The 15,650-nt window shown below is 36.2% G+C and overlaps 1 protein-coding gene across 1 annotated transcript in view; it reads left to right on the plus strand.

The window, feature by feature from the left end:
• The window catches only part of LOC140163570 (cytochrome P450 2K6-like), a 59,185-nt gene extending 44,627 nt beyond the window's left edge, over positions 1–14,558 (plus strand). The window contains exons 3-4 of the mRNA XM_072186883.1: positions 13,821–14,060; positions 14,527–14,558. Of these exons, the coding sequence (XP_072042984.1) occupies positions 13,821–14,060; positions 14,527–14,558 (272 nt within the window). The remainder of the gene's footprint in view (positions 1–13,820; positions 14,061–14,526) is intronic.
• Positions 14,559–15,650: the final 1,092 nt, after the last annotated feature.

The following is a 15,650-nucleotide window of genomic DNA, read 5'->3' on the forward strand; positions in this document are numbered from 1 at the left end:
AGTGCTACAGGAAAATATATATTAACTATAAAACTATGATTAGGAGTATTAGTATATAGGAAGTTGAAACAATGTTCGGCACAACTGGAACAGTGCCACAGGAAAATATGTATTAACTATAAAACTATGATTAGGAGTATTAGTATATAGGAAGTTGAAACAATGTTCGGCACAACTGGAACAGTGCTACAGGAAAATATATATTAACTATAATAGTATGATTAGCAATATTAGTATATAGGAAGTTGAAACAATGTTCGGCACAACTGGAACAGTGCCACAGGAAAATATGTATTAACTATAATAGTATGATTAGCAATATTAGTATATAGGAAGTTGAAACAATGTTTGGCACAACTGGAACAGGGCCACAGGAAAATATATATTAACTATAAAACTATGATTAGGAGTATTAGTATATAACATGTTGAAACCATGTTTGGCACAACTGGAACAGTGCTACAGGAAAATATATATTAACTATAAAACTATGATTAGGAGTATTAGTATATAACATGTTGAAACCATGTTTGGCACAACTGGAACAGTGCCACAGGAAAATATATATTAACTATAAAACTATGATTAGGAGTATTAGTATATAACATGTTGAAACCATGTTTGGCACAACTGGAACAGTGCTACAGGAAAATATATATTAACTATAAAACTATGATTAGGAGTATTAGTATATAACATGTTGAAACCATGTTTGGCACAACTGGAACAGTGCTACAGGAAAATATGTACCAACTATATTAGTATGATTAGGAATATTAGTATATATAATGTTGAAACAATGTTCGGCACAACTGGAACAGGGCCACAGGAAAATATGTATTAACTATAATAGTATGATTAGCAATATTAGTATATAGGAAGTTGAAACAATGTTCGGCACAACTGGAACAGTGCCACAGGAAAATATATATTAACTATAAAACTATGATTAGGAGTATTAGTATATAACATGTTGAAACCATGTTTGGCACAACTGGAACAGTGCTACAGGAAAATATGTACCAACTATATTAGTATGATTAGGAATATTAGTATATATAATGTTGAAACAATGTTCGGCACAACTGGAACAGGGCCACAGGAAAATATGTATTAACTATAATAGTATGATTAGCAATATTAGTATATAGGAAGTTGAAACAATGTTCGGCACAACTGGAACAGTGCCACAGGAAAATATGTATTAACTATAATACTATGATTAGGAATATCAGTATATATAATGTTGAAACAATATTCGGCACAACTGGAACAGTACCACAAGAAAATATGTATTAGCTATATTACTATGATTAGGAATATTAGTATATAACATGTTGAAACCATGTTCGGCACAACTGGAACAGTGCCACAGGAAAATATGTATTAACTATAATAGTATGATTAGCAATATTAGTATATAGGAAGTTGAAACAATGTTCGGCACAACTGGAACAGTGCCACAGGAAAATATGTATTAACTATAATACTATGATTAGGAATATCAGTATTATATAATGTTGAAACAATATTCGGCACTACTGGAACAGTACCACAAGAAAATATGTATTAGCTATATTACTATGATTAGGAATATTAGTATATAACATGTTGAAACCATGTTCGGCACAACTGGAACAGTGCCACATGAAAACATGTATTAACTTTAATATTATGATTAGGAATTAGTATATATAATGTTGAAACCATGTTCGGCACAACTGGATCAGTGCCACAGGAAAATATGTACTAACTATATTATTATATTAGGCATTTACCTACAATTTACCTACAATGCACCTCTGATCTGGAACAATTTACCGTCATCTGTGCGAAGTGCTCAAACAGTCTCTGCCTTTACAAAAGGCCTCAAAACCCACCTGTTTCCGCAAACATAATTTTGCTTGCTTCATTTTTCTTTTGTTTTTCAATTGTTTCTTGTATATATTTTGCATATGTTTTGGTTTTTCACGCTGTGATCTTTTGAAATGGCGTGTAACAAAAGCTCTCATGTATGTATGTATGTATGTATGTTTGTATGTATGTATTATGGTTAGGAATATTAGTATATATAATGCTGAAACAATGTTCGGCACAACTGGAACAGTGCCACAGGAAAATATGTATTAACTATAATACTATGATTAGGAATATTAGTATGGTGTATGCTTTGTATGAGTGGAATAGTCACACATATCTATATAATGTTACTTTCTGATATTTTCGTGACTGTTTACTTCAAGGTAGAACCGGAAGAAGGTCATGTCTTGGAGAATCTCTGGAAACTTCGGAATTGTTCCTGATTTTTACCTGGTTCATTGACAGTTTCCACGTGTGTTGTGATCATTTCGATCATTGGTTCGTAACAAAGAAAGCGTGATCCAGTTGACCTAGCAGCGGTCATTATTCTAACGTGCACTACGACAGCGAATACTTTAGTATGAATACCAAATATTTTAAAAATATAACCGTTGTTGCATACTTTTGCGTTCGATTTAATACAAAATGGTCGTTCTGTTAAATGATTGTAACGAGTTTCTTTTTCGTATTATGAGTAATTGCTGTGTTTCATATCAAAGTAACCAAATGTCCTAGATACATAATATAGATGTCATATAAACTATATCTTCATTGCTATTACGAGCCGAAGAACTTGGGACCATTTTTTTATATTTTTATTTTATTTTTTATTTTCATAAAAGTCGGAGGAAATATTCTGTTCTCACACATGACCAAATGTTGAGGACGAAGGTTCGTCCTTTGCTCATAACTGCAGAACGATAATTCATAGATGGGTCAAATTATATATTTGATGAATCCTTATGACCAGAGGAATATTTTGACATTAACTATAGCAAAATTTAAGCAACTTTGAAATTTGACCCCGGTAAAGAATTATTACCGATGAATGTTCATGAAAATAAATATTAACATAATCTCCAATATCCATCGACTATATTTATAAATACGCACGTTATGGGCACGACATACCAAGACCAGCAAGCGTTTGTCAAATCCATTGAAAAGGATAGGAACTTTTTAATAAATATCATCAAATTAAAGAATTATATAATTACACATGGGGGATTCCGAATGTTATCAAAAAACAACATTATGAAAGTATTTGCCGACGGCAAAAAAGAAATAGGTATTGACGGAAATGTTCATATACAATGTGTGGCCGTACACTACGAGTGAGCCATAAAGTCGGCAAATTGTATTCACAGTTACAGTGAAATTAATGTGCGTGAAGGTCGTATTCATAGGTACCTCAATTTGGTGCGACATATTTTTAATTTGATAGCGCGAGTCAAAAACACTGTTTAAACCAATCAATAATCCTCCTAGCTGAAGAGGATAATAGTCTTCTACCTATTTCTATAGAATCCTTAAATAGCTCTAGTCTTTGTTTACTTTGGCTAAATCTTGTTCAAGTGGTGGGTTACAAAGCATTGTATTTTTCTAAGTATTTAAAACCAACAATTAACATTGAGAGGACAATCCTGAACCTCGTTGACTTAGGGGTGTTTTGAAATGACCGCCAATTATGACTGTTTGATATTTATTACCAGCAATGTGGAAAAAGAGACACATGTAGAACCGAAAAAGGTACCATTTTGTTGAAGGAGCAGAGTTTAACAAACCATAATCCCGCTTCTAGATATCGTTTGAAGTCAAGTGATATACCATTTTAAAGCTTATGATATATATTTTCTAAACACGAATTAAAACAAAATTTAACGGGCCGACTTTACGACTGATTCGTGATGTACGGTCACATATAATCTCAAAGTTGAACAAAATAGACACATTTGCTGCACAGTAGTCTCGTGTTGTTTGTCGCCTTCGCATTTAAATATACAAGAAGACCATCCGTGTGAGACTTACTACCTACAAGCTATTATGGCAACGCGGAGGTGGTCACGTGCACATTTATAAATACGTATTTATAAATATAGTCGAATCATACTGATCATGTATAATGGTGGAGTTAGCTTTGGACTATGACCTAACAGACTGGCCTTATAGATTGACACAACCAATGTAATAAATATATAGGTCATGTCGAAATAGTCCATTTGATCATGGCGTTAGATTCAGGTGTATGGTGACGTGGAACAAGCGGGCAAACCAATAGTCACTAAAACTCATAGGTGCTACATCGACCACAAAGTCTGTGTAAAACTAACAGCTCGAAAACGCTGGGAATAAGGTGTAAGTAAAATTTTCTGTATTTTAGAGAAAATGAACGATATGGTGCTAGCGCAAGATATTTTGTGTATTAAACTATTGTTTCCACGCACAAGTTCCCTCAATTATTCACGAATACGGCCAATATGGGGCGTGCTAATTATAATGCTAGACGCCATTAAAGGTGTTCCAACGTGTAAATGAAAAAAGAGACATTACAATAGTTTTTTAACTTCGCATTTGTCGTTAAGGGAAAAACAATTCGTGCAAGATGCCGAATATAAATGTGTAAAGATTTAGTCTGTGCAATTTCGAGGTTTCAAGCTACAGCAAATTCACTGCAGCATGCCAATTTTCACTCTATGTTTTGAGTCGAAATTTTATTCATGGTTTATATCGTGATCACTATTTGTGTTTGTTGCTTAGTGAAGATATAACCCCCCCCCTTGTACTAAACCAACCAATAAGGTTGTGCAATTTTAGTGCCATTCCTACCCTTGACGCTTGTGTATGGCACCTCACGGGCTATACAGGGACGGATTATTCGCTGTTGTAGTGTGACGTCAAAATCATTCGTTACCAAGTCAACAGGTTCGAGCTATATATTCGCCGTAGAAGTAGTGATGTAACAGGATTAATTGCCATAGCGATAGGTGAAAACAATTTTTGAAGGTATTGCCCTGCACTATAAGTAGGCTGCACTCATCACCTCGTCACATCTGTGTATGTGTGCAATTTTAGCTTGAATACAATACCACTCTTTTCAAAGACACTAATCGTGCAAGTGCGAGTGAATTGTATATGGACTCTGCATAACGTGATTTTTAAATAGAATTACGATCCAGGTCATTATCCCTATTCTTTGATAATCAATGGTGCGACCAGAGTTACAGCGTACGTCAAAGTGCAAGGCAATACATTGAACATTTATTTTCACTTATCTCTATGGTAATCAATCCTCTTATAATCACTACTTACGTATGCAGCGAATACTCGCAACCACGATCAAAATGATCGCAACACAAAGTCAATGGGTTGCTAACAGGCTTGCAAAGTAAGCGAGTGGTATTCTTCACTATGGAGGAAAACTCGACTAAATAATGCACATTCTCTTACACTTTCACCTTTAGACTGATCCCCGTCACAATGTTGCTTAATTTTGTGGAGACCATCTTTACATCCGGCAGTGGAATATACCCCATTACCGTGGTATTGCTTACCATTCTCGCCTCACTTGTTTATTTGAGTATTCGGAGACCAAGCGGGATGCCACCCGGACCTATGGGACTGCCCATTATTGGGAATATGTTTAGTAAGTCGATCCTTGAGAATATAATTGATGTTGTTTAAATTGTATAAAATATTTTTGGAAGTCATGAAATAATCCGATCACTCAGTAACTAGATGGAATTTTACAATCAGTCTTCCTGGATCAGTCAGAACCCAAGTTAAAGCCATATTATAACATTTGCTAAGGAGGACGCCCTCAATATATTTCAAATTCTCTTCTTTACACTTTATACTTTATTAAACAAAAATACCCTGCACAAATCAAGACCCTAGGTGCTGTAGTTTAGTCAAAATCCGAGTTTTTGAATAAAACACAGGCACCGTCGTTTTATTATTACGATGGAAATATTAGTTGAACACATACGCAATGTTCATAACACAGTACGTACATGGCGTGTGGGACGGTGATCTACACAACAAAGTATCGTGCCATAACACGACCGAATGAGTGATACGTATTGGCGACATCGGCGGTGGCAGTAAATTCCAATATTCTTTGCTTTGCCTTAGTTGTTCGGCTCAAATGAAAAGGGGATATATCTGACAGTAAAATATCTAACATTTTATGGCATAGAAATACAAATCTATTTTGTATGAAAAAATTATAAAATGGCTTTAAGAGTTAAAGCAATAATGTGTGATTTGCATAAAAAATAGATTCCTATTTAATTAAATGTTAGTTTTCACTGATAGCTACTGATCGCATTGCCCCTTTAATTTCGAGCCAAACAAATGAGGTACGCCGTAAAATGAAGAAAATTGGTATTTCATTCCAGCGCCTACAATGCGTGTGTTTAGCTCACCAATTATAATTATCATGGTTTTCGGGAGCTTCACGTAGTCTCTGCGTATCACAATAATAATTTAAATTTGGAAATCCGTTATTTTTATCCAGGTTTAATGGATCAACCTCACATTAAATTTAAGGAAATGACAAAAAAGTATGGCAATATAGTTGCCGTGAAAATGGGTCAGCGATGGATGGTAGTTCTCAATCAAATAGATGTAGTGAGAGATGCAATGCTCAAGAAACCAGTTGAGTTTGCAGGACGGCCTGATTTATATTCAAGTAAGTAAGGGTGTGGAGATGCGGTTGACGTTACTACCACATATTTAACGCACCAGCTAAGCAATAATTAAAATTTTGGTAGGATGTTTGGATCGTGGAAGGTGTGGCTCTTTGTGTCCTTAAGCAAGGCACTTCACTCTACTTGCTTAGTGCTTCGGAGGGCACTTTAAGTCGTCGATCCCTGTACATGTATTTCTGATATTAATGCAGTGTGTGTGCACGTTAAAGAACGTCACAGGCTATACGAAAAGAGCAGGAGATCATTCCGGTACTGTTGACTGTACTTCTAAAATACACTCATCTACTCTAGGTACCAGAGTAAAGATAAGTGCAGCTTGTCTGTACGTTGTGCGCTAATACTCATACATATGAGGCCAGCACTAATAAGGAAGAAGAAGAAGAACGGGGTGTGCTGAAGTGTGGTGCAGTGGCGACGGCCTGAGCATTATAATGGGGGGGGGTCGAAAATATTTTGTCCTGGTCTTACAGGGATATTTTAGCCCCCCCCCCCCCCACACACACACAGCTTTCGCTGCTTATAGTGTGTTGTATGTGTGCCTGTATGGGTGTATCTGTATATTGTTTGTGTCAATATATTTACATATCTCGCTAGAAGGACAAGATATCGTATCCCACACAATATTGTTAAGTAGTATATAAATTATGGTGATCACTTTAGGATAGTAACCTTAGTATTAATCGTGACGCCAATATCGATGTTTATTATTCAGGTGCCATAATATCAGAAAATTTCCAGAACATTGGATTTACCACCTACAGTGCCAGATGGAAACTCCACAGAAAACTGAGTCATTCCGCAATAAGGTATCAAATATTTCATGGTTTAATAAAAGACACAGTAGCAGTTAAATGCTGAATTGATGTGAAATTTACAATCAGTAAAAAACAACGAGAAAGCATGACATAACTATAATAAAATATCAAAACTATCACATGCAGCACATATAATCAACCAAGGGGCGAGATCTCCTCCTACAAAGATATTCAAGAAGGGACTAGGCCTAAAGCCCGGAAAAAAGGTTTGGTCCTTTAAACAGTGTCTATGGTCTCATTCTGTTTTAAATTATAAGATAATACTTCATGACATTATAGACCATTTTAGAAGTCGTCAGGGGGTCAAAGGATATTTCAAGGTCACTATGATTTCTTCAAATTTGTGACCAAACTCTTTCTGCGTTAACATGTCGAAGCTCATAGTGGGGGAGGCAAAGTGTCTGTAGAATTTCGATGATTAGAAGATGCCACTCACCTAGATATCTTCTAAAGGAAAATCTTTGTTGCCATCGTACCGATCTTGGATTAAGAATGGCCGTAATTTGCACTCTATTTTGCCCTATATCTCAGCTTGTGAGCAACATACAGGTTAACCCCCAGATAACTATCTGCCGATCTAACATTGCCTCTGATTGTTCAATTACTTGATATCTTCACTTTAATCACCAATCAGAATGGAGCTTTGCAAATATTTCACCCCAATTTTGTTATACTAACAATGTTGCTGATTGGTCCAATTGATAATGAAAACTTCTTTTTGACCAATAGGCAGGTAGTTCCCATGGGGTTAAGAATGGTATCAATACCCAGATTTATGATACCAATGATTCCATAAAAACCATTACCTTTAGTTGTAAGTAGTTTTCTTTGACAGCCATCTTGATTTTCAAAATGGCAGACATGTTTAACATAGTTTCACCTATATCTCGGCTTCTGAGCAACATAGAAGGCTAACACTGGTGGCAATACCCATGTTTATGACATTGGGAGTTTGAAATCACCATCCAATACATTGTAACAATGGTCCCTTAAAGTGTCAACCATTTCAAATAACATATGCTTAATGTCCATCTGTCCATGAGTTAATTTATGGATCACTTTACACACGTCCTCAAAGATTAACTTGATGCACCTCCTTGAATCACTACCTTCAGACACGTCTAGGATAGATGCCATGGATATAGTAGTTCATCTAGTACTTTACCTGATCCGCCCTTCCCCGAAGACCTAGTATCTTTTACTGTTCCTGTATATCATTTGCATGGGGATACCAGTACTGCTGCTGTACCGGACAGTTTCCAAAGTGTGGCATTAGTCGATGGTATGGCTGATACAAGCCAGAGTGGGTGAACACTTACTCAGAATTAGCCTGTCGCTTTATTAAACGTTTCTGGAGAAGTGAAATAACGATGAGGTATGCCTAGTTTTTTCTGCTTCACTTTGGTGACATTTGGTGTTAGAAAAATAATTATCAAGCACGAATCACATGATTTCATTTGGAACAAAGTCATATTGGCCATTAAACGAATAAAAACAGTCGGGCCTCAACACGCGATATTCAAAAGTGCAATGCCGTAATGGTTATTTGAGCTCAATTGTTGTCAGCATTCATTTTGAATATCGCGTGTTGAAAGACGGGTGCTTTCATTAGTTTTTATGGTCACTATGAGTTTGTTTTCAATAAAACCACGTGATTCGTGCTTGATAATTATTTTTCTTACGGCATAATGTTGTGATTTCCGGAGGTTTCCTTTAACATTTCAACACGTGAACGGCGAAAACTGAAAACAAAGCTGTGGCTTATCACATAACAGACAATTGCAAATACATGTATGCGATAGTTACTTCCCCAAATATGAGTCAGAGACTTAGCTCATGCTACATGCCATTGAGGACACCAACAATGATGCTACATTTACCTCGCAGAACATCTTCTCTCCTGACAGAGACGTCTTGGTCCTGTCTGTAAGGCGCTATCCCTATGGTCCTTGCAGCTAATACAAGTATGGTAACAGGTACGGAAGTAAACCATAAAATAAATAAACTAGGACCAATCTACAGTGCTTTAAGGTCATCAAAACTAGCAGCTCTTCAAGGGTTTATACGTGTCTTGTCTAGGCCTGACATTGTCTGGGGCTGACATCTCAATGTTAAAGCTGTTTCTTATAATTTCTGCATATACTTATTATCAGACATAATTGACAGTTTTGCAGAGTGCACCAAAATATTTTAGCTTTATTATCATACCGCGAAAGTGACTGGTACCGTAGGGGAGTGCGCGAAGCCATTCACATCAAGAGACGAGACTGCAACCTGAACAGGGACCAGGGCAGGCACATCCTCCCTCTCAGCTACGACAACATCATCAAGTCATGTGACCCGAGAAACATCAGCGGTCACGTGACGACCACGGAATAATCCAGTGGCTCCGAAGGCTTGTGGATGCAAGCCGCAGGCTACCACAGCTCTGAAGAATCAAGTCGTGAGACGTAAGTGAAAACTTTCTTATACTATCGATATTATGTTGTTTTCTCCAGAAATTTTGCGACAGGTAAGAAATTGGAATGCATCGTTCATGAAGTCACTGAACGCATAGGTAATCGAATAGATGAGCAGCATGGAAAGCCAATCGACCCAAAACAAGTGGTATGCCTTGGTATCTACAATATTCTTGGGACGCTTTGTTTTGAACACAAGTAAGTGAAAAGAAAACCTCTCCCTGCACAACGAGTCTGTTTATTTTCCCAGTATAAACCGATACCCATTTATACACCTTTGTGGAGAGAGACAGTTGCGGTTAAACATTTTGTCTAAGGGCGATTTTCAATAGAACTTTTACATTTGAGATGAGTGAATATTTTCCAAAATATCGGGAACTACAAACCACGGCACAGCACCCAGTTCGGGTTCGTGGATTCAAAATAATGCAATAAAAACGTCAGTGGTTTTTTTTTCAAATGCATTAAAAACATACTTAAAATTAACAAATAATAATAATAATAATAATAATAATAATAATAATAATAATAATAATAATAATAATAATAATAATAATAATAGTAATAATAATAATAATAATATTTCCAATTAGTGCCTCGTTACCATAAGATATGGGCCACGTATGTCAGCTTATCTTGTAACGTGGTTCAAAAATTCGCCTCTCTCTAGTTGCCAATGTTCATCCCTGCCAGTTAATCAATAAAAGTAACTACCGTGAAATAAAAGGAAATGTGGCGCTACTCTAAAAACAGTCAAATAAGCACGTTATCAGAATAATTTAAGGGTGTGTTAAAGGCAAGGTTTAGGGAAATCACGAATTCCAACATTTTTGCAAATATCTCCAAAACCTTTCATGATTGGCCATGTTATGAAGGTAATAAAACCGTTGCCATGGTAACCAAGCAGTCGCTATTGGCTTCTGACCAATCACATTGAAAGTTGGTTGTTTCCTGTTTTTTCGCAAATCACTTCATTTGTCCCAATAAAAGTATACTCACATGTTGAGTCATGTTCCTGCGCACATCCACTGATTTTCCCGTAAAAAAATCCCAGTGGAATTCCCACGGGGGGGTTTCAGAGTGATATTTTCGTTTTTTGGCCACATATTCCATATTACTTACAAACTCTTTACGGGGAAATCAGCAGAGGTCATTCGTGATGTTCTTGAACGATTTGACACCATTCCAATATTTATTTGGACATGTGCATTTTCAACCGTATGAGGGCAGTATCCAGGTCTAAAATTTCTCGGTCCCTGGAGAGCAATAATCAAAAAACACTGCCGACATTTAAAAAAATTATTATCTTCTTCTGTGCCAAAGATGAAAACGATCCGTAGATCTTTAATTTGCATTTAAAACCACCTTCAGGTACGAATTCGATGATCCAAAGCTTACATGGTTTATTCAGGTGGCCCGTGAACTCATCGAGGCACTCGGAGTGGGTTTGTTGGCTGATTTCATTCCTGCATTGCGATTTATTCCAACGCAGGGTGTCACAAAGATCAAGAAAGTTATGGATGAGTTTCTAGGATTCTTGTATGCTGAACTAAAATGTCACCGCGAATCTTTTGATTCAGGTAGGCTTTTCTATAGTTATCCTAAGTTATATAAGCATTATATAGCTAGGATCATTGCCAAGCGTAGAAAATTTGACTCATTCAGTCATGAACTCATTGCGCTCCAATGGCTCCACATACACATATAGCGATGCATCATTTTAAAAGTCCTCCTTTTGGTGCACAAAGCTCACTAAAAACTAGCATCTTCTTGTTATCTCTGATTTACATCAGCCACAACTGCGGTCATTAACATCATATACTCAGTTTCTTGAACTCGGAACACATAGTGTGTCATTCGCAGACAGATCTTTCTCATGATTTGGTCCAAAAGAATGGAACAAACTTCCCATCCATATATATGCTCAGACTGTTGGCATTTTCAAGAAGCTACTAAAATGCCATCTGTTTCAACAGAGAAGATGTAAGAAAAGGAGGGAGCACAGAATTACATCCTTGAGATAATCCCGTAGGTAATCCTGTCGCACCTATTCATAGTCCTTTATTCTCAAGTAGTTACACATCTACTTGAAAGTAGCCTTTGATCATGTTGATGTGATGTGTGTTGCCGACCACGGTTGATTAATTTTCACTCCAGAATTGGAAATATTTCCAATGTTTCTATAGAGAATTCCTTGAAGTAGCTGTTGTTCTGATGGGATACCAAACGTGGAAACTACAAGAAAGAAATGTAGTTTTGTAAAAAATTCCCAAAAAATCCGCTCATTTTGGAACATTATATTAATTATTTAGGGAGAGTGTTTTAGGATTTTGTTAGAAAAGGGATGATTGTTGATCATATTTATTTTATTGTTTTATGTATTATATTTTTCCTGTCATTTCCTGCAAACCTAATAAAGATATTTTGATAATTGAAAATAGTCTGTATCATAAATCGTAGACGTTGAAAGAGTCAACAAGCGTCAGAAATTATAATTTGCCATGGAACTTCGGTCATATTTTATTTGAAATATTACTGGATGTTAGGGTCTACATGCATGGTATGCATAGTATGATGATATACAGACACTGACCTTTCCCTAAAACTAGTAAGCAGCAACTTGTGTATCACACCCATCATGGGTTCGAACCCCTTTGTTGTATTTTATTGTTAAACCTGAATAGCGTGATTACTTTTGAATGAGCGGCAGCACACATATTTTGTTTGAGGATAGCTGGATCTATCTCCTTTTCCTCACATCTTCTCTGGTTTCAACAAGCATATCGTATTTAATTTCTTTTGTATTTTTTGCATTAGCTCTATATAAATTTTTTATGTTGTAATTTGTTTTCATTCCAAATTCCAATAATAATGATGTATAGGCTTATCCTAAGTGAGCTTAGTGTACCTGTCTATTAACAAGCTAAATAAGGCAATAATTATGTGATATAATAATGAGATTACAGGACGATGATAGACGATAGGAGGATGATAGAGTTTTAGCTATCGTAATTTTATATGAATACGTCAACTATTTTAACGGCTCTTTTATAGAGCCACGAAATCGTCAATAAGTCAGCGGCCACCTACTTCTTACCACTCTCCTTGTATCCACCCATCATTTAGTGGACAAGGTGCAGTTCGCATGAATGGCTCTTTTCAGAGCCACCGATCTTTAGTAGGAAGAGGGTACTTACTTCTTGCCAACACACCACTTTTTAGGTGGCTAGATGAGGGGCAGTCTATTGGTTGTATGTTTGGACAAGGGCAGCCCACTATGATATTCTTTAATGATGGCCTTATGGGGCAGTCCAGATGCATAACTGAGGAAGATAAATATGACGAGCTATAATAGTCCTAATAAATTTAAAAATTTTATCTTTGCCTAAAGTCGAACCCGTTGAAAACCTCAACTTTTATTTTATTTTTATTTCACACAGTGATGTTGTTATTTTGTTTCTGTAGACAATATTCGTGACATATTTGATTCCTTACTTCTGGCTCAGAAGGAAGCAAAAGAAGAAGACAGCGATCTCGTGGACTCTCTTACTGATACACATCTGACACATACCATTCGTGATCTTTTCGGAGGTATGCCTGATTATGCCGCGCTAATAATTCATACCAAGTGTTCATGCCAACTTAAACATTGGATCAACATTTGCCTAGTTGTCAATAAGTTACGATATATTAATACATCCATATATCTGATGAAATTTAATTTTGTAAAATTTTTATTCAATGGCTCGGCTGAGATTTGATCGTACACAAAAGCGCATGAAGCCCTCCATAAAAATAATTATCTTGGTATATAAGATTCACATATTCTGTCTGGCCGTAAGTGATCGAACAAAGAATAGTCTTAAACGTCATATATTTGTACGCTTATTACATAACCCCTTTAAAGTGTCACAGCAACTTCCCTGTAACACCTAATTTGCATACAATTATTACGTTTTTATTTTTCTTATTTAAAGCTGGAACAGACACAACAATTATTACACTCCACTGGACACTGGCTATTATGGCAGAATATCAAGACATACAAAAGAAAGTGGCCATGGAAATTGAAGAGGTCATAGGGCATGATAGGCTGCCCTCTTTGGAGGATAGAGGGCGCCTTCCATATGCAGAAGCAACTATGATGGAAGTTTTACGTTTTAGTTCTATCCTTCCGTTGGGATTGCCACATGCAACAACCTGTGACGTTATGTTAGGTAGCGTAGCAATTCGCTGTCGTAGTGCACGTTACCAGGTCAACTGGATCACTGATCGAAATGATCACAACACAAATCCTATGGCATATCAAAATTCGGAACAGGTGTATGAGCCGACGCTTGGAGCAGTAACCAATGGCTACTAGCGTGCACTACGACAGCGAATTAGGCTTTACGTAAATATTCGCATTAAAACTCCGTGTCTCAATCGACACTAGACTACCATGCTCAGTCGTCAATGATAGCCAGTCATTTATCTATTGGTCGTTATATGACTATCTTTTGAAAACTGAGCGAGCCACTTTCTGACAGCTTGAGATTATTGGGACAGAGGTAATCTTTTGAATCCTTTCATGACTCACTAAAGCATAGTCAAGGACACTCACGTGAATTTATAGACTTCTTGTTCATGACAAAAGAATGTCAAATGCCATAAAACACAAATTTTGTATATTTCCCCTCCCAGGAATATTGGTGTTTTGGACTACGTCTGATTGATGCCGTAGATTAAATTTTTATTTGAAATCAATCGGACTAATACTAATTTCCCTTACCTTTTTGCAGACATATCACTCAATATTTGAATTTTATTTGCAGATAACTTTCAAATTCCCAAAGACACGATGGTTGTCATCAACCATTTTGCGCTGCATTTTGATGAAGAGTTCTGGGATCAGCCGAAATGCTTTAAACCAGGTAGGTGTTTTTGCTATATAACCCTTCGTCAACCATGCTCATGTCATGAGCATGGTTGACGAAGGGTTAATGAGGTTGATTAGGCCTAAAAAATGTTTGATTGGTATGGCGTAACATAAAAACAAAATTAGGGTAGGTAGGTCGGGATTTGTAAATTGCGTTTTATGCAGGCCTTCTTCTTTTTTTTAAATTAATTAATTAATTAATTAATGTATTTATTTATTTATTTATTTATTTATTTATTTATTTATCTGTTTATTTATTTAATTACTTATTTCTTTATTTATTTATAGCAAGTCGGGTTACGCCAATCAAACAATTTTAGGCATTTGTATATATTTGTCTGTGTATATAGAAGCGCAGAAAATTATACTCATTTGTATATACTTCACTAAGTTTTAACTTCACCACAACACACATACGATAAATAAATAGCAAACTGAAATTAAAACATAAAAATGACATTTGCAACTGTCGTTTCCTAATATTTTACTGTGAACTCCTGTTTTAAAAAGAATCACCGCAAAAGTGGAAAACCGATAATTTTAAAATATATTTTAAAATTTCAGTAACAAATAAACTACTTTTGGTTGATTTGTTTATTTTGACAGAACACTTTTTGGATGACAGCGGTTCTGTACGTCAGCATCCCAATAGTTTCTTGCCATTCTCAGCAGGAAATAGGTCATGTCTGGGCGAATCTCTGGCAAAAGCAGAATTGTTCCTGATTTTTACATGGTTCCTGCAGAACTACGCAATCTCGAAAGTGTCTGGTGGCAAAGACGAATCCTTGCTGGGACGCATTAACTCGGGTTTTCTTCGCGAGTTGGCTCCATATGAAGTGATAATGAGGAAACGTGTATATTAATAGGACAAACGTTATTTGAAATTCAT

Source organism: Amphiura filiformis, chromosome 11 (genome assembly GCF_039555335.1).
Source record: "Amphiura filiformis chromosome 11, Afil_fr2py, whole genome shotgun sequence".
Classification (NCBI taxonomy): Eukaryota; Metazoa; Echinodermata; class Ophiuroidea; order Amphilepidida; family Amphiuridae; genus Amphiura; species Amphiura filiformis.